Here is an 18,917-nt window from a genome sequence, read left to right as displayed (position 1 = left end):
TTGGTATTTCATTTTCAAAACAGAATTGATAATCTTCTCTCCTAAATGTTTCCTCTTCAATTGTTGTACATTATCATTCTTTTTCCCATGAACTTGTTAAAATCAAGTTCTATATTTAACAGATAAATTAAAATATCATTCAATACTAAAAATGACGATTATAATTAAAGAAGAAATATAAAAAACTACAGAGTACTAAAATACCGATATATTAAGTAAAAAAAAAAAAAAAAAAAGTTAAGGATTAAAATTACTAGTATAGAGTAATTGAGTGTATTTTTAGTGTTACAGGAGAAAGTAACATTGCCCACGTTGCAGTTGTAAAATTTCTCACAATAAATTGTGAGGATGCCTGAAGTTAGCGAGTCTATCTTTGTGTCACAAGGGTAACATCTTTTTTTTTTTTTTTTTTTTTGTTCCGGAACGAACAATGAAATAAACTTTTTGACAGCTCTATGCTTCCGCATAAGCCAAAATTCATGCATTGTTCCTTACTCCCACACTCTACAAAGCTTGCTTATTATTACATGCCTTTCTAACGAATCCCTTCACTTGTCTGCTAGCTTCCATCAATTCAAATCTTTGCTTCAAAGTTTCAACCCCCAACCGCCCCGACCCGGCGCTCTTATAAGCATACGCATTAAACAACTCCGATCCTCACCAACAAACTGCATTGGCGGCGAAACCGAGAATTCTATCTCGCTGCTGCAGATCGATGTCACTGCGAAGAAATTGAAGCATTTTGCTTCCTCATCATTTGTGCAAATCCGGAGGTTTATATACGCAGACATGTGTATGTGGTGGCGCTGGTGGGCATGGTGGCTGCTGGCGGCGGCGGCGGCCGCCGTCCGCGGAGGAGATGTCACGTACGACGGGAGATCACTCATCATCGACGGCCAACGGAAGCTTTTGTTCTCCGGTTCTATTCATTATCCTCGTAGCACCCCAGATGTAAGTTGTCTATCTCTTTTATAAATTTACATTGCATTACATTTTCAGTTTATCCAATTCCTACAAATATCATCTATTTTTTTTTAGAAGATATACTTTTTTTTTTAAAAGGGTAATGGCTCAGTTTGACCAGGCTAACTGAAATGCTAGTTGAAAAGTTAGCAGTTAATAAGCTAATTAATTAAAATTAAAGTGTTTATTAAAATTAATTATTGAATTAGCTGATAAGTATAAAAAGACATAAAAAGATAAATTAAAATATTAAGATTTCGATTAATAAATGGTAAATGATGACATTTTTTGTAAATTAATAAAGATATTAAAAAGAAAAAGATTTAGCCATTGTTAAATCAATTCTGACTTATAATTTGACTACTACTTATTTGACTTTGTTAAACAATCAATATGAGTGTTCGATTAATTAGCTTTTTATAACAACTTATTGCTTCAAAATGTTAAAATTCAAAAAGCTGTTCAAAGTAACTTTTTTATTAGCTTTTTGAATTTTGTATGTAATAAGCTAACAACTAATAATTAATTTACCAAATATTTTTCTATAATCAGCTAATGTTATCAACTAGTCAAATCCACTAACTCAATCAGCTAACACTCATTTAAAAAGTTAGGAGCTTATTTTGAAACGCTACTTGAAGTATGTTTCAAAATAAGTTATTATTTTAAGTTCTCCATGTTTTACCAAACGGAACTTATAATTTATTTATAATTTAAAATAAATCATAAACTCTAAAATAAGTTATACCAAACAAAGTCTAAAAGTAAAAATTGAAGGAAGGTTTTCTTTTTTTTTTTTTGAATGTATAATGAACTAATGAGAAGTTAAATCATCAATTTTTAATCCGAACCATATACTTGGGACTGAATTTGGTGAATTTAAAAAAATAAATTAATGGATAATGTGGTCAAATGGAAAGCCATGATCAAAAGCAAGCATATATATATATATATATATATATATATATATATATATATATATATATATATAGAATTAGGTTCAAATGAGAACTTCTATGTTAACATATGAATCTATATACCATTATGCACTGTTGATCTTGTGGTTTATAATAATTTTGATATAGTAAATATACATTATTGCACCACTACACAAGTGTACAATTACACTTGATGCACCATTATACCACTTTTTAGATTTCGACTCTCCAGTTTCATATCCTCAACAATGTAATGCTTGTCATATTATTATAGTCGATCAATAGTGGAATTAATTCAAATATACTTTATAATATTAATAATTTTTTTAATGGCTACAAACTAACTTATCAATTCTAAGTTGTAATTAGAGATGATTTTATTTTTTTCTTTTAAACAATATTTATAAGGAGTGGGGCAGCTGAAAACAAGGAATTATATAAATAAATAAATAATGAAATATTATACAATAAATTCTAAAATTATACTTTGTTTCTCATAACAAATATTTTTAGGAAGGACCGAAGGAGCATATGACTAAAGAATTATTCCCGTGTTGAGTGATGCAGTACTCACGCAACACAAGAAAAAATAGGTCGAACGTGACACCACCATGTGGGTCACACATTTCAAATTTCATTAGCTGTATCGTTTGAAATATGGCCGAAAATTATGCAGCTTGTTTTGGACAATACGTTACGCCACAAACGCCCAACGGTCAAACCAACAGAAATTTGTTTGATCTTTTATTAAGGGACATAAATACAATAAGAATTCCCTTCAAAAAAAAAAAAATACAATAAGAATTCAAACGACAAAATTATCCTCCATACTACATTATCATCATCATTATACATAACAAAAATATATAAAGATAAATTAAGTATTCCCAAAAAAAGATACTCATTTCTGAGAGTAAAATAAATTACCAATCAATAAATTATGTGAGTGTTTGGTAAATAGCTGTTAGCTACTTAGTTGATTGGATTAGTAGTTTGACTAATTGATAGCATTGGCTGATTGTATAAAAGTGTTTGGTAAATTAGTTGTTAACTGGTAGCTAATTACATGTAAAATAACTTTTTCAAAAAGCTAGATCGAAAAAAATACTTTGAATAGCTTTTTTATTTTTAGCATTTTGAATCAATAAGCTGTTACAAAAAGCTAATTAATCAAATACTTATATTGATTGTTTAACCATGTCAAACAGCTAATAGTAGTTAAATAAGGCAAAATTGAATGATAAACTAACTATATTACCAAACAAGACCTATGTCTACTCCGATCCTAGAAATGTTATTATATTCATTTCTCAACTTATTCTGTAAATCAAGCATGTTAATACTAAACTACTAATTACTCAACACTTTTCTATGAACCTTTGAATACTATTCATTAGTTAAAACCTCTAACACAACCTATTATTAACAATAAATTATTAAGCTATCAATAATTAGAATGATTTTAGTAAAAGTAACATTTTTATTTAGTGGTAAACATGAATCAAAATTAAAATAATTAATTAATTAAATGTATAAATAAAAAAATACACACACTTCTTTTAACTGTTTTAGTATTTTACTTATCTTGTTTATTATGCATTCACTAGACCAACTCTTCTTTTTTTTTTTCTTTACATTTTAAATAATTTATAAGTCCATCATTTTGTATTTAATACTATTTTAAATATAATTTCAAAATGTGAAAATTTTATATACAAACATTAAACTAAATACTACAAATATATATATATATATATATATATATATATATATATATATATATATATATATATATATATATATATATATATATATATATATATTAAACCACAAATACTTTTTTATCGAGCTTTGGACAAAAAAGTGTGTGGGTGAGAAATGAGAATAAATTTAGTTTGTTTATCTTAAAAACAAATGACGATGTTCTAATTTCAAGAATTTAATAAAATTAAAAAAAAAAAAAAAAAAAAAAAAAAAAAAGGCAATGAGCGTTCTACCTTTTTTTTTTTTAATGCAAAGAACTAATAACGCCCCCATGAATCTCGAACTCATAACCTTCCAAATGAAAGTCCAACCCGAATACCATTAGACCACGTAGTCTTGGTGAGCGTTCTACCTATATATATTATTGGTTCAAATGAGGTCCGGGCTTCCCGTGCGGCCAGTCCAAATTGCACCATTAGGTATGTATAAATGCACCACACAGTAACGCACAAATGCCCCACACCTAATAGTTTATTTTCGAACACTTTGTAGTGCATTTATACGTAGCTAATAATGTGTGACCACACATCCACATGACAAGCACTACCCGCACGAGAACCCCTCACTCTCTCTCTATATATATCGAAAATGCATTTAAAGAAATTTGACATAAACATAAATATCTGCACTCTTTTATTGTGTAATACTATACTTTTTTTTTTTTTTTTAAGATGTGGCCTTCTCTAATAAAAAAAGCCAAAGAGGGAGGGTTGGATGTAATACAGACATACACGTTTTGGAACCTTCACGAGCCTCAACCTGGTCAGGTACAACTTACACCTCTCTTTTTTATTTTTTATTTTTATTTTTACATCAGATAGATTTTTCTTTAAAAAAAAAAATAAATAATGTTCAAATTGAGTCTGACATCTAATGCACACCATGCATGATAATCAAATCATGAGTTTAGCTATCAAGAATGGTAATCAAAGTCATTATTATTGTTTAGTTGACAGATTTCTAGAATACTACAATGAGATTTGATTACCTCCTTAATTAAAAAAACACATTCCCTAATAAAATAATGATTTCATTCTATTAATTTTCTTCTAATTAGTAATTTGATTTTTAATTTTAGATTAGTGCTTTTAGATTTTTGTTTTTATTTTTTTTGTTCATATTGGTACTTTAGATGTCTTTATATTACAATAAATTATCTTGATTTTTTGTTCTTGTATTTTTAAAACCTTTATTCTCATTATACGATTATACATGACCAAACAACAATATTGGTAATCATTCAAGTTCCACCCTACTACCAAACATGCAAAATACATTCACCAAAACTCATTACCATTACCAAGTAATATTTGATTCACATTCTGATTTCAATTCTCATGCGTGAACCAACCACACCCTATGAGATTGACATCAAAATTTATAATATAAAATTGGTTGAATTATAAGACTTTGATTTTTTTTTTTTAAAAAAAAAAAACTAATAATAATATATAAATGTTAATGCATTGTTTAATTTAATATTTTAATTTTTAAATTGTACTGTACAAGGTAATAAAATACAAGTCGAATTCTTGATTTTCAGTATGATTTTAGCGGAAGAAAGGATATAGTGAGATTCGTGAAGGAAATTCAAGCACAAGGTCTTTATGCATGCCTTCGTATCGGACCATATATTGAAGCTGAATGGACTTATGGGTAACAAAAATCCTATTTAATCCTGAGACATTACTTATAAGACATGAAATAATGAAGATATAGAGAATCCACTAAGACTGTGTTTGGAAATTAGAAAAATGACTTATTTTCCCAAGAACATTTCCTTTCCAGTATTTGGTTACATTTTAAAAAACTATCTTGGTATCTTTGGTTTATTGCATAATTAAACACCGATTTCATAAAAGAAAAAAAAATCAATGTTAATTATTTTATTTAAAAAAAAAAAAAAAAAAAAAAAAAAAAAAAAAAAAAAAACAGAAGCCGACTTCAAACTGGTTTCCGTTAGAGACCAGATTTAATCTGGTTTCCGTCAGGAACCAATGTTTGGTTCCTGACAGAAACCATTGATGCGGGATGTCGGATTTGTTCGGAGATAGCTATGATAGAAAATGACTTCAAAAAAAAAAAATCATTTTCTAAAAAATTGAATTGGTTTTCCTTTGATCCATTGGCTGTAGTATTTTTCTCCTTTCCAAACACAACCTAACTTCATTACAGATTAATTAAATAAATAGATACTCCATATCACAAAAGAAAAATCCACTTTGACATGGAATGAAAATGAAAAATTAATTTTAGAGGAAGAATGTAACACATGTATGGGTATGGGTAAGCCCCTCCTACTCCACTTTACCCCATATATAAAGTAAAATTAATTCAATTAACCACTATAGTTAGTCATGGTTATTTGTGTAATAACATTAACTTTTGTGATTGGGTGACACAAACTGACATAAAGTTAAAGATTCGATTCTTCTCAAATGTACTATGAAATATTACTTTGTGCATTGATAAGGATCAATGAACCACCACTTACCGTGATTGGTTCTCTGTACTCGAGTCCACCTTGCAAAGTGGATCTGCGTCTAAATATTCACAATTTACATACTAAATACGATAAATACACAATATTTTTTTTTTTGAAAGCTCGAACACACAATGTTAATATATATGTAATTGATTACCATTCCTTTCAAATACTACAGTCACACAATATTAACAGATTAAGATTTGATGACCATGTATTCTATTCACAAATTCCCTTCTATAACTCTTATGTGTTTTGACTTAGAAATACAATTTATATCTTAAAAGTTCACAATTCCAATACTAAAAATACATAATTTATACATCGTTTAGGACTAAGTTAACCCCTTCTGGCTTATATGTGGACCTATTTAAGAGTTTTACAATTTGTGTTCTCAATTTTACACTTTACTTCCTGATGTAACAGCATATCATTGGTAGCAATAGATAGCAAACTTTTATTTTTATTTTTTCTCTCTTCATCTAATCAATGAACAAGTAACAAAAATATTATTACAAATAAAATTTAGCATTTTTAGTTCAATACCCACCCAAATCCCTAAACCAATAGACCCACAAATAGTCACATTTGGAAATTCATAGGATGAACTAATGTTTAAGTGGTAAATGTACTAATATGGAGTCCGTACCTTAATAGAAATTGTGCTGGTGTAACAGGGGCTTCCCGTTTTGGTTGCATGATGTCCCCGGCATTGTTTTCCGATCTGATAACGAACCCTTTAAGGTAATGACTCCCTCGAGTGTGCTCCGATCCTCTTGAAAATCTCGAAATAGTGTGTCATCAAATCCACCCTTCTTCCAGCTCTACATGCAAAATTACACAGCAAAGATAGTGAACATGATGAAGTCAGAAGGGCTGTATGCTTCTCAAGGAGGTCCTATCATACTGTCACAGGTTAGATCTTGCATTTTTTTAATTCTCGATTTTTCCAGAAAACTGAAACAGTTCTATAACAGGGTTATGCTACCATTATTTGCGTGACGAGAATATAAACACAAATTTACAGATTGAGAACGAGTACCAGAATATAGAAGCGGCGTTTGGGGAGAAGGGCCCATCTTATGTTCGTTGGGCAGCAGAAATGGCAGTGGGACTCGAGACTGGCGTGCCATGGGACATGTGTAAGCAAGATGACGCTCCCGACCCTGTTGTGAGCTCTCCCACCTTCACTCCATTTCCATATCAGTCTCTAGGAAGTATATATGAACACAAATTATCTGTCAGCAGATTAATGCATGCAATGGGATGAAATGCGGGGAAATCAATTTCGCTCCAAACTCGCCAAATAAGCCAGCAATTTGGACAGAGAACTGGACAAGCTTGTAAGGCACATATATGCATATAAAACACAGAAATCACAACCAACTTACTCTATTATCAAAGTACCTGGATTAATAAGTCCTTTCTTTCTTTCTTTCTTTCTGGTCTAAGCATTCAAGTATACGGCAGCAATGCAACGCTCAGATCAGCAGAGGATATAGCTTATCATGTTGCCCTTTTCATTGCCAGGAAGAACGGGAGCTATATCAACTATTACATGGTAACTGAACAAAACTATATTACTCATTAGATGCATCATATCATCCAATAGAGTACGTATGTTACTACAATTTAAAATTGTAAAGAGCAAATAAAAAGCTAAATATTAACACAGACTTGTTCTTGGTTTTAACACACACAGTATCATGGGGGAACCAATTTCGGCAGGACAGCTGCTTCATTTATGATAACAGGTTATTATGACCAAGCTCCCCTAGATGAATACGGTAAGTAATCCTAGTAGATGATTAAGATGTGCATTTTTATACAAAGGGCAGGTAAAAAAACACTCTCCACCTGCAGGTTTACTCAGAGAGCCAAAATGGGGTCATCTAAAGGAGTTGCATGCAGCTATCAGAATGTGTTCACAGATCCTTCTTTCGGGCACGCCCTATAATGTTTCACTGGGTCAATTTCAACAAGTAAAAATGCTCTTTTATTGGTTTCTATTCAACCAACTTTCCTGCCCTTTTCCTTGAGGCTTGAAAAATAAAATATAAAATATAAATGAAAAAGGGAATAATAACAAGATGCAGCATGAAAGAAATTAAAAAAAAAAAAAAAAAAAAAAAAAAAAAAAAAAAAAAAAAAAACCATGTTTTACTCTTAGTTTAAACGAGAGATCCTAATACCTAACTATTCAACAGGCCTATGTGTTCCGTGGAGATTCAGGAGATTGTGCTGCGTTTCTAATAAATAGTGATGGTAAACAAAGTGCAGTGGTGCAATTTCAGAATTCTTCATATGAACTGCCTCGAAAATCTATTAGCATCTTACCCGACTGCAAGACAGTAGTGTTCAACACTGCCAAGGCAAGTTCCGATATGATTCTCTAAGCTGTTGAAATCTCTAACCACCTTCTTTTTCAGTGCTAGCTAGCAGAGCATGTCCTTTCCTAAACCCTCACAACTTTTGCACTGTCCTTGATAGAATATTTGACCACCAGCCGGCAGCCAGTAACGACTACCAAAGACATGTTCATATCTCTCCAGGAGAATTCTCTATTCCCATTTTATGCTAAAGACTAAAAGCAAAAGGACTCACGTCTCTCCATTTTCAACAGGTGAATACACAATCAAATACAAGATCAATGCAGCCAGCACTCAAATTTGACTCAGCTCAGCAATGGGAAGAATTCAAAGAGCAAGTTGCCGAATTTGATGACACCACCATAAGAGCAGACAAATTGCTAGAGCACATGAATACGACTAAGGATGTATCTGATTACCTATGGTACACAATGAGGTAAGCATAAAATCTTACAGAATTTATATGCTAAAAAGATCCCTCTGGACTTCAAACTAAGCCCCAGACTTTTCCTTAGGTTTTCACAAAATTTATATATTTGGTTCTAGACAGTAGTTAGACCTTTGCAATTCAATATCACTAGATACCTTTAAAATCCCAAGGAGAAGAACACCAGCTAAAAAATGTGTGAAAGTGCTAAGGAAACTATCACAGGTGTACACCTTTGATGCTTTGTAATATAGAGTTAATACCTTCAATGGTCCTCCGAGTATTGTGGTTTTACCACCTGTCATCCTAAACTTTTAAACCGACCAGTGACCATCCTCTTAGTATCAAAAAGTGACCTCTTGTGGTCTTACGTTACTTAATCCATGCAAGTGGCGTTAAGTTGAAGGGCAAATCTGCCATTTCAAGTTCATCTTCATCCTTATAACCCAAAGCTATGGACAGCAATAGCAAAACAAGTTCAGAAGCTAAAAGTATTTTATCGACGCTATTCATCAGAAGCAAATATGTCATTTAGGTCTGTTGTTCATCGGTTTCCACAAATTTTTTATATTTGGTTCTAGACAGTAGTTAGACCTTTAGCAGTTCAATATCACTAGATACCTTTAAAACTCTAATCCATTTAAAATCCTAAGGAAAAGAACACCAGCTAAAAATGTGTGAAAGTGCTAGGGAAACTATCACAGGTGTACACCTTTCATGCTCTGTACTATACTAACTTTGAATTTCTATGACAGTTTACAGCAAGATTCCTCAGATCCCAAATCTGCAATCAGTGTGAATTCTTTAGGACATGTTTTACATATATTCGTTAATGGAGAACTAGTAGGTAAGCATTGCTGGACTGTAGCACAATGATATAATAGCCACTCAATTTTCTCCAAAATACTTGTTCATCCATGCAGAAGTATGAGCATTTTTATTGTCTAAGTTGAGAAGAATTTAAACATCCTATATAAAATTTGAGGTAGGAACTGAGACTTTACCCAACTGAAAAAGGAATTCTGAAATTCCCAAGCTATCCATAGTGGTATTAAAGGCATTTGCAAATCCACCAAGGAATATCAAGAGTATTCTTATTTCTGTAGAGTTTTGTACAGGGAATTTGAACCTCATTTTCTAAGCACCTGAGCTCAACTTTCAGGGGCCTTCCTTACATGGTGTTTGTAGATATTTTCTCTTATTGTGTTGGATACTGAAAATAGATTTACTAGCCATATTAAAAGCATAATAAAACCTCTCATAGCAATTGCCTCTATCCTAGAAACATCTAATAAAAGTTACTACTGATTTTGCTCTCATGTTTTCAGGTTCTGCACATGGAGCTTTTAGGAGCTCAAGTTTTACACTAGAGAGCACAGTTTCTCTGAATGAGGGAATGAACAACATTTCCCTGCTGAGTGCAACGGTCGGATTACCTGTAATTACTTCAACTCAAACTTTCATCTTTCCTTGTTGGTTCAACAGATTCCTTAAAAAAAATTAAAAAAAAAAAAAAAAAAAAATCGAAACAATGAGTATTTCAAATATATTTACAACTAATCACAACACCATAGAAAATTAACTCTCAAACTTTTAGCAGCAGGGTAAAAAACACAGTAACACCAAGCATAGAAAAATCATGCAGTTTATAATCTACAGGATTCAGGACCATTTCTTGAGCATAGCACTCTTGGACCCCATAAAGTGACAATTGAAGGCAGTGAAGGAAGTCAAGATCTTTCTAATAATTCTTGGGGATATCAGGTAGCTGTTATTTCACATATCATAACCTGCTCAGCTAATTTTTTAAACTACAGAGTTTAACCATTGCAAATAGAAACTGAAATATAATAAGTTAGTGTCACAAATGTTTCAAAAAATTACCTGATAGAATGAATTTCATCTGAACCTGTCAGGGTTTATTTGTATGGTACACTTTTGAATAAAAGTGTTAAATGTTCAATTTTCATGCATAGCTCTTCGTCATTTTTTAAAGGTTGGATTGTTGGGAGAGAAGTTACAAATTTACACCACAAAAGGATCAAATGTTGTTCAGTGGAAAGAGTTTAGCTCTGCTCAACCACTTGTATGGTATAAGGTAAGTGAGTGACTTGACTCTCAAATGTAGTTTAAGACATTGGAGTAGTACAATTCTGGATGACTGGTCTATAAAACAAAACAGCAGATACCAATGCGAGAGTGGAACAAGAAAGTTTATCTGCAACCTATACCGAAAATCTAATCAAATTTCTTGTTAATTAAGTTTTAAGTTCAAAACACACACCAGATAGAAATATAGAGAATTATACTGCATATCATCTACAAAGTGAAAAAAAATGCAATTTTCATCAAACATTGCATTGATTGGTAAGATGTCACTAACCCAAATAAAAAATAACAAACTAAGAATGCTTCATTTATCCGTTAATTTGATCTCTTCATTACTGAAACTCACCCAATTGGGGTAAGTTTCATCCTGAAATTGCAGATATACCATATGAACTTTTTCACAAAATGCATCAGAACTAATTCCGTTGATAACTACTTGACAGACTTTTTTTGATGAGCCTGAGGGCAATGATCCTCTTGCTTTAAACCTTGGCTCTATGGGCAAAGGAGAAGTTTGGGTTAACGGCCAAAGTATTGGCCGATACTGGGTCTCATTTCGTACACTTGCAGGAACACCTTCTCAAACATGGTAAGTTGTAGTCCAAGTCAACTCTACTCCAAGAACACTTCATACAAGTTGTTTTTAAATAAATCCTGATCAAAACTCAAAGGCCAACAACTAAATTTGTACATTTCCAGGTACAATGTTCCTAGATCATTTCTCAAACCAACAGGAAATCTGTTAATTTTATTTGAGGAGGAACATGGAAACCCTTGCGGCATCACACTTGATACAGTCTCAATCACAAGTGTCTGTGGACATGTGACAGATTCTAACCCACCATTTCAAATTCCATGGAAGAGGTATGCAAGGAGGCCTAAGGTACAGCTCAATTGTCCACCAAACCGCAATATTTCTAAAATTTTATTTGCGAGCTTTGGGAGACCTTCTGGTGACTGCAGTGCTTATGCTGTTGGGAGTTGTCATTCATCCAGTTCTAGAGCCATTGTTGAGAAGGTAAGTTCTTTTTTCTCTAGCTTTCTGCGTTGAGTTCATTTTTTCTTTCACATCAGTTTACAATACAAAAAATCAATACATAGAGCCTGCCAAAGAGCACACATGTCTAGTATTTAACTGCATGCATGTTAAAAATATTTTATGCAAGAAAATCTGTTAACTTTTTCTGTTTCAGCATAAATTTTGATATATAGAAGTGTACTTATGCCATTTATGGATCAATAAGTCAAATAAACATGAACTAACCAATAAGGTAGCCAATTAGCCATACTATGAAAACCACATCTCAACCCTGATCACAAATAAAAACTGTTACAAAAGTAAAAGAGAAGATTTCTTAATATGCTATCGTATATTGTCTTAAACTGTCATATAGAAAAGAGAATACAACGCCCTATAAATAGGTGCTAGAAGACTACGAATAGGAAACAAGTTTCCATATGCCCACAAAACCTATAAGGTCAATCTTTCAAGTCATAATTTTGTGATTGTGTTTTACAAGACTGGATATTGAACTTATATTCCAATTACTTCTCAAACTTGTTCAAACTATCATTAGTGGTAGAATTAGATTTATTCACTCAGAAGTTATTTCACATCAAAGTAAAAAATCTGAATATCTGTGTAGTTGTACTACGTAATATTTAAATTATCCATCCCCTGCAAGTAATAGTCTGAATTCCATTCTCTCTCCTCTCAGAATGGATAAATTCCATAAATAAATTTGTAGTGCATTTCATTTTGGTCAAAGGATATGAATAAGGGTTGACTCTTGATACTGGTGATTGTGAAGCCAAAGTCTATACCAACTCCTGAAAGTCAGCAAACCTGTTGTAATCAAAGCCCTAGAATAAACTTGACAAAACCAAATCATTATGCTTCTAGTTTTTACTATTGCTGTTGAAATCAAAATGGGCATTGTCCTCTACTTGGTCATTGATTCACAGAACTAAATTTTCATATCACTTGCCAGGCTTGCATAGGGAAAAGGAAATGCACCATCTCACAATCATACAAAAGATTTGGTGGTGACCCATGTCCAGGAATTCCTAAATCTCTACTGGTTGATGTGCAATGTGGGTGAGAGGGTATCAAGTTCTAACAATCTTTGCTCAAAATGATAGGCATCATTCAACACATTCATTCTAAGTTCAAAAGAAGATACAGCATAATAGATACTAGATAGTTTAATCCTCTGATAGCAAATACATATCCAATTCAAATCTGAAATTTTTCAACCCATTCCAGCTGTACCTAATGATTAACTTTTCAAGTGGGAATAACTTTTACAAAGAACAGATGACTTCCAGTGATAAAAGTACCTAAGCTTTAGAATGAGTTTTGCAGACTACAAGTCTATGATCACCATGCAGAAAGACTGTAGCAGTAGGAAGAAGAGGCAACTGAAGCTAGCATACAGGATTACAGGCCATGTTTGCTGAAGAATTTTATTGCAACCTTTTACTGGTTGATGTACAACATGGGTGAAAGAGCAGCAAGTTCTAACATTCTTTTCTCAAAATGATAACATAATTGCTAATGATCTAGAGGCACCATTGAATATATTCATTCAAAGATCAATACAAGCTACAGCATAGTAAATAGCTTAAACCTAAGATAGCAAATATACATCCAATTCAAATTTTTAGTTTATCTACCCATTTCTGGTGCACCTAATATTTAAATTCAAGCAGGAATAATGTTTACAAAGGACAGATAACTTCATTTGTGAAAAGTAGCTAAGTTTTACAACAAGTTTTGGGGACTGCAATTCTATCATCACAAAGCAGAATAATTGTAGCAATAGAAAAAGGAGGCAACTGGAGCTACAATATAGGCCATGCTCGGCAAAGAACATGATTATGGATTGTGAATAATCTACAATCCACACAAAGTTACACAGGGATTATTGGCTTAAATAAGTGAAATGGTCGTGTATAATCATGGTCAATATTCTTTGCCAAACATGTCCAAAGTAATGAAGTATAGTATTTAGTTTACAACCATTCAATTTAAGCATCTTTACTGGACAGCACGTCAGCACCATATGTGATGTTATTTGAATTGCTTTATTACAGCTTGGATCCCAACAATTACATAAATGTAATTTCCTTAACTGATTAAAGAGTTTATCAAAGTGTGCTAAAAGTAAACAGCTTATGAACTATGAAGTGTTATTAACATTCAGAATTGATGAATATCACTTAAAAGGATAATAAAGTAAAAGCCAAACTCAAAAGGTTTAAGTTCACTCAAAAAGAGAGAGATAATCACTCTTTGTTGATAAGAGCCACGTGTTTCCATGCAGCCCATGCATTAAGACCACTGATTTTCAATACAATTAGTAAGGGAATAGTAAGTAATCACCATTTTACACACGTCCATTAAACTACATATACAGGGAAAATAAGTGCCAAGAATGGGAGAGCAGTCTTGCATAAAGCATACTAGTCCTAGAAGTTAACATCTGAACTGAACCATACAGTAAGGAAATAACCACCCAAAAAAATCCTGTAAAAAAGGAAATAACCAATAAATAAACCTGCCTACAGCATCTCCTCTCAGAAAAAATATATAAACGGCAGCACATTAATACTACAAGCTAACTTTAGTATGAAGATGCATTTGAAACAAAACAAAAAGCAAGGACCCCCACCCCCACCCCACCCCCAAAAAAAAAAGCAAGTTACCAGTTGAAAACCATGGAGGAACTGAAAGAGACCAAAAGCATTACTAGAAACTCCTTTTAGCACAAAATGACCATTCTCCATTGACAGTTTCCCAAATCCCAAGATTCTCTGTTCCAATCTCCTGGAACCCATTTCTACTTATGATATGAATCATAAGTTCGAGCAATAGACACCTTGCTCGGTTACAATGGATCAATGTTGAATAATATGGAAAAGAACCGTGCAAATCTTATCATTCATTTAGTATTTTTTGGTTTCCACCCATTTTTCTTTTCTTTTCAAAATGTTTTTCTTCTTTGGTGTTTTGAAATGATGATGGCAAGACTGCTTTTTGTGTTGGAAGTTCCGCAATGAAAAGAAGAGTTTGGGCCCAGCCAGCATATTTTCCATATTTGTTCACAAAGGCATCTGCTACGCGAGTGCAAAGTTTAGGTGTCAAACTGGTTCCTGCCAGCTCAGGGATGAGGTACCTAGTTGCAATCTACAAACAAAACAGCACAAGACATCACTTGGCACAGGCATACCATACATACAGGCGCACACACAGCTAAGCAGTAATTTACTGCAAACAGTATTTACTTCATTGGTGTCAATTTACTTGGCACTTTTCTCCTTGCCCCTTCTTCAAAAGGACAAGTGGCTTTCTTTTTTCATTTCATTTCTTTTTTCCTAAAGAGCAGCAAGAGTTGATTAAAAAATAAAAATTAAAATAAAAAATTTTAAAAAAAATTTAAAAAAAAAAAAACTAATTTTACATGGAAAAAGCAGAGTTTAACAAGATTTCTCTTGAGTGTAGTATCTGTTTTCCAATATAATTATCTCAAGTTCAGAATTGTTCCCAAAGCTTAAGTTTTGGTGTCATGTTTACCAAAGACAATCCTAAATTGGCAGGAGATGGCTCTCCTTGCCACATGCTGACAAGAATCATTTGATATCTAACATTACACAACCATATTTCTCCAACTTCTGCATTCGTCCCACCATACTTATTTAAAACTAAAATATAAAAAACCCTCTCTAGATTGACAGTATCTCAAGTATCGTGAAGAGTCAAAGTGTATACATTTCACTTTCTTAATGAAATACAGAAAATAAAATTCTGAGATAGCAATCTCTCAAGAAATAGGGGAGCATTAAAGCCCTTGAAATATCACCTGCCAGACATGAGTATCAACAGGAATGGCATGGTGTTGATCCAAAGAGAAGAGAGCAACACAGGCTGCAACCTTGGGACCAACACCAGGCAGAGTACAAAGACTATCAACAGCCTCATGAAGATCTCTCTCACGAAGTGAAGCAAGCCATTCATAACCTCCCCCTGGTTTTGACTGTAATGCCTTCACAGTACCTATTATATATTTTGCCCTGTCAATTTTTCACAAGTGCATTAGGAAAAAGTATATACCAGTTAAAAATATGGTTATGCAACCATGCTGAATTTTAAGAGAACCTAAACATCTTAAAAATAGAGTCAAAGAAAAATCATAAAAGCAAAGAAACAAAAACTCTGTGTAAAGTTCTGTGTTTCTTTTAGTTATGTGACTATGTGAGTCAAGCTTGAGGTATGGGGCTGCTTTTTTAGTTTAAACTCGATATAGGTTTGTTAATGTGCTCTGGTTGAGTTGTATACAGAACTGAACAATCTACTAGAGAAGCTCCTTGGCTTGTCCATGCATATGACCTAATAACATTCAATTACGTTTCAACTTTGAAGTTTGCAAAATGATATCAGCTCCTTTTAACTAAATCTGGGGGAAATATTGCTGCAGAGACAGTGCTCTAAACAGCTTTATTTGTTCCATATAGATACAATTGTACTTGTGACGAAAGGTGGAATCGCATCATGGTGACTTTTGCTCACTGTGCACAAGGAGCCCCCCTCATTTTGAGAGGTTGCACCCACACTACCGTTGGTGAGACTTGATCCTTGGTCTCTTGGGACAAATTTCACCTCAATACAATTGTACTTCTCAACAATGCATTAAATGCATACGAGTTGTTTATCCCATACATAATCTTTGTTGGTATCCTAAATATATCACTAAATGACACTGCCTATGCTCCAGAACTGATGAAAATTCAAGTCATAACTACTGAACTTTGAAGCAATAGTTGTAGATAATGTACTTTATTTTTGTACTGGAAAATAAAAATCCTTTTTACTTGTGATGGTAACTTACTAGTTCTTTTCATCATCCTGAGAAGGGAAGAAGAAAACAATGATTTCTGGTAGTCTAAGGTTGTTAATGAATGAAGGCAAACAAAATTCCTGTCTTTTACCGATTCCAGTGTAAATGATACTACTTTTGAACAGGAGATAGAATGTGTATGCTTTCTCATCACACAGTTCATGACATATGAAACAGCTTCTAAAAGCACAAGCATATGAGTATATAAATTTACCTTATCAGGTATAATTTGTAACCAAAGGAAAACAACATTTCAAACATGAAACATTTGTATACAAAATCCATAACTTTCAAAAAAAAAAAAGTATACAAAATCCATAATTCCACATAGAGGCCTTGGTTTGTATATTCAAGAAACCTAGAAGAGGGGTAACCCCAGTCAAGTTGGCTGAGGATACAAACTTGTAACCACAACGTCACGAATTCGAATCCCAACCTTCTTGATTTGAACCGGTCAACTATGGCCAACCTAAGCTAGTTTACCTCCTTGTGATACTTTGCCGACTAGGGTCAAAAGGCGGGGTTTACCCCGTGCACACCCTCGGGTAGTGGCTGAGGGTTTCCCTTGTCACCCCAATAAAGAAACCTAGAAGAGCATCCTTTTTACAAAAATTCCATAAAATCATAACAAGTTTTCTATCAGCATTCAGTCCAAAAGAACCATAAAAGACGGCGTTGGCCGGGTCGGCCAAATTCAGCCCTTCTCGATCTGCCTACTTATCACCAATTGGTTTTAAGAGGAGTATGGCAACCAGGTAACCAAAGTGTTTGACTTACAGGAAGCATAGTGCCTCTATCAAATTGGTGTTTGACTTACTGGGAAACCCAATATATTGTAACATGATCTCAAATTGGTAAATCAGGAAGCAATATCAGAATAAACTATATGAATCATAAGAATGGAAATCTCTAAATTAGATAAAAGGCTAACACCTGTAACCAAAACCAGCCTCCCTGAGCTCAGCGTCAGAAACCCTCGATAGCCGGTCCAAGGTTGGGAATTCGTAAAATTTAAACCCTTCAACAGTGCCCAAATAATTCCCCAATGACGAAATGAAATCAACCATCAATGTAATTCTCTTAATATTGTTATTAGAGGAGCAAATGAACTGGATTAGGCACTCAAGAGGGTCCTGCCTGAGCACTCTGGCCCCTCCCAAATGATCGGCCAACTCGGCAAATCTAGGATCGGAGGTCTTAAATGTCTCCCAAATCTCACCAAGAGAAATCCCCACATTGAGAAAATCACGCAAGGCGGCCCTGGCAAGGGCAACATCATCATCATCCACGCTGGTTGTGCGGTGGAGATGGTAACCGACATCTCCATTCTCCAATTGCTTCAGGGAGACCAAGTGGGACCCACCGACGACCCCGGTGAACTGGAGTGGGCCCGTCTGCTTCCACCTGAAAGTCTGGCCTGTGGGGAAGGTCAAGGGCAGGTAGAGCTCGGTTCTGCCGAGGTTTAAGGGCACCCAATTGGTGTCTTGTTGAGTGGTGAGGGTAAGGCTCAAGGGCTTCTTGGAAGAGTATGAAGAAGAAGAGGAGGAGATTTTTCCGGCAATGGCGCGGAAAATCTGTGGGCTTGGTGGGGTGGAAGGTACCGTCTGGGGTTGACTCCGTCTGTATGATTGGTTCCTCTTCTTCATGGTTAGTAGAGCACTCTGTGGCTGAAGCAGTATGAACGTTTTGGGTTTCATCGAAGATGACCCGGAGACGCGCAACCAACGGTCGAATCAATCATTATACTTTTTAGAAAAAAATGTCAAATAGGACAATAGGTCACTAAACTATTCCATTGTTTAATAAAAAATTATCAAACAAAAAAATATGTAATTACACTATTAAAAATTCAAAATTTGTACAAATAATATTTTTTATAAATTAATTTCAAATTTTAAATATGATATCATAGTGTCAAATTATATTTTAAAAATAATAATTATAATTTTTAAAAATTAAAAGAAA

General features: G+C 33.6%; 2 protein-coding genes and 1 long non-coding RNA gene across 4 annotated transcripts; 1 reads left to right on the top strand and 2 right to left on the bottom strand.

The window, feature by feature from the left end:
• Nucleotides 1-445: 445 nt before the first annotated feature.
• LOC109177428 (beta-galactosidase 16-like) lies at nt 446-14,724 on the top strand. Its single transcript, XM_019326811.1, has 19 exons — nt 446-951; nt 4,337-4,432; nt 5,209-5,321; nt 6,828-6,894; nt 6,973-7,065; nt 7,178-7,321; nt 7,399-7,493; nt 7,603-7,711; nt 7,853-7,937; nt 8,014-8,132; nt 8,358-8,522; nt 8,774-8,955; nt 9,702-9,793; nt 10,275-10,384; nt 10,606-10,710; nt 10,943-11,044; nt 11,499-11,644; nt 11,755-12,073; nt 13,047-14,724. The coding sequence occupies exons 1-19, from the start codon at nt 790-792 to the stop codon at nt 13,155-13,157; spliced, it is 2,415 nt and encodes an 804-aa protein (XP_019182356.1). The 5' UTR covers nt 446-789; the 3' UTR covers nt 13,158-14,724.
• On the bottom strand, nt 6,877-7,656 carry LOC109177430. The gene is made up of 3 exons (XR_002053581.1): nt 7,558-7,656; nt 7,193-7,335; nt 6,877-6,974 (listed from the first exon to the last, which is right to left on the bottom strand). It is a non-coding gene; the product is annotated as an uncharacterized LOC109177430 (long non-coding RNA).
• LOC109177429 (N-glycosylase/DNA lyase OGG1) lies at nt 9,970-18,674 on the bottom strand. 2 transcript variants are annotated; one of them, XR_002053580.1, is made up of 4 exons: nt 17,886-18,674; nt 15,918-16,128; nt 14,764-15,244; nt 9,970-10,435 (listed from the first exon to the last, which is right to left on the bottom strand). XR_002053580.1 is itself a non-coding variant. In XM_019326812.1 (3 exons), exons 1-3 carry the CDS (start codon nt 18,647-18,649, stop codon nt 14,996-14,998), a joined length of 1,224 nt encoding a protein of 407 aa, XP_019182357.1. In that variant the 5' UTR covers nt 18,650-18,674; the 3' UTR covers nt 14,403-14,995. The 2 variants fall into 2 exon arrangements, 1 of the variants encoding a protein (XP_019182357.1); XM_019326812.1 differs by lacking the exon at nt 9,970-10,435 and having other exon boundaries at nt 14,403-15,244.
• Nucleotides 18,675-18,917: the final 243 nt, after the last annotated feature.

Source organism: Ipomoea nil, unplaced genomic scaffold (assembly GCF_001879475.1).
Source record: "Ipomoea nil cultivar Tokyo-kokei standard unplaced genomic scaffold, Asagao_1.1 scaffold0804, whole genome shotgun sequence".
In the NCBI taxonomy this organism is placed as follows: Eukaryota; Viridiplantae; Streptophyta; class Magnoliopsida; order Solanales; family Convolvulaceae; genus Ipomoea; species Ipomoea nil.
The sequence above is the reverse complement of the archived record's forward strand: the minus strand, read 5'-3'. Positions and strand labels throughout refer to the sequence as shown.

Excerpts from the sequence above, each read along its gene's own strand:
- LOC109177428 (XM_019326811.1), top strand. The coding sequence starts at position 790 with ATGTGTATGTGGTGGCGCTGGTGGGCATGGTGGCTGCTGGCGGCGGCG. Across the intron at positions 952-4,336 it reads ATCCTCGTAGCACCCCAGAT|ATGTGGCCTTCTCTAATAAA; the intron begins GTAAGTTGTCTA and ends TTTTTTTTTAAG. Across the intron at positions 9,794-10,274 it reads CGTTAATGGAGAACTAGTAG|GTTCTGCACATGGAGCTTTT; the intron begins GTAAGCATTGCT and ends TCATGTTTTCAG.
- LOC109177429 (XM_019326812.1), bottom strand. The coding sequence starts at position 18,649 with ATGAAACCCAAAACGTTCATACTGCTTCAGCCACAGAGTGCTCTACTA. Across the intron at positions 16,129-17,885 it reads GAGGCTGGTTTTGGTTACAG|GGCAAAATATATAATAGGTA; the intron begins GTGTTAGCCTTT and ends AAAAATTGACAG. Across the intron at positions 15,245-15,917 it reads TTGATACTCATGTCTGGCAG|ATTGCAACTAGGTACCTCAT; the intron begins GTGATATTTCAA and ends TTTTGTTTGTAG.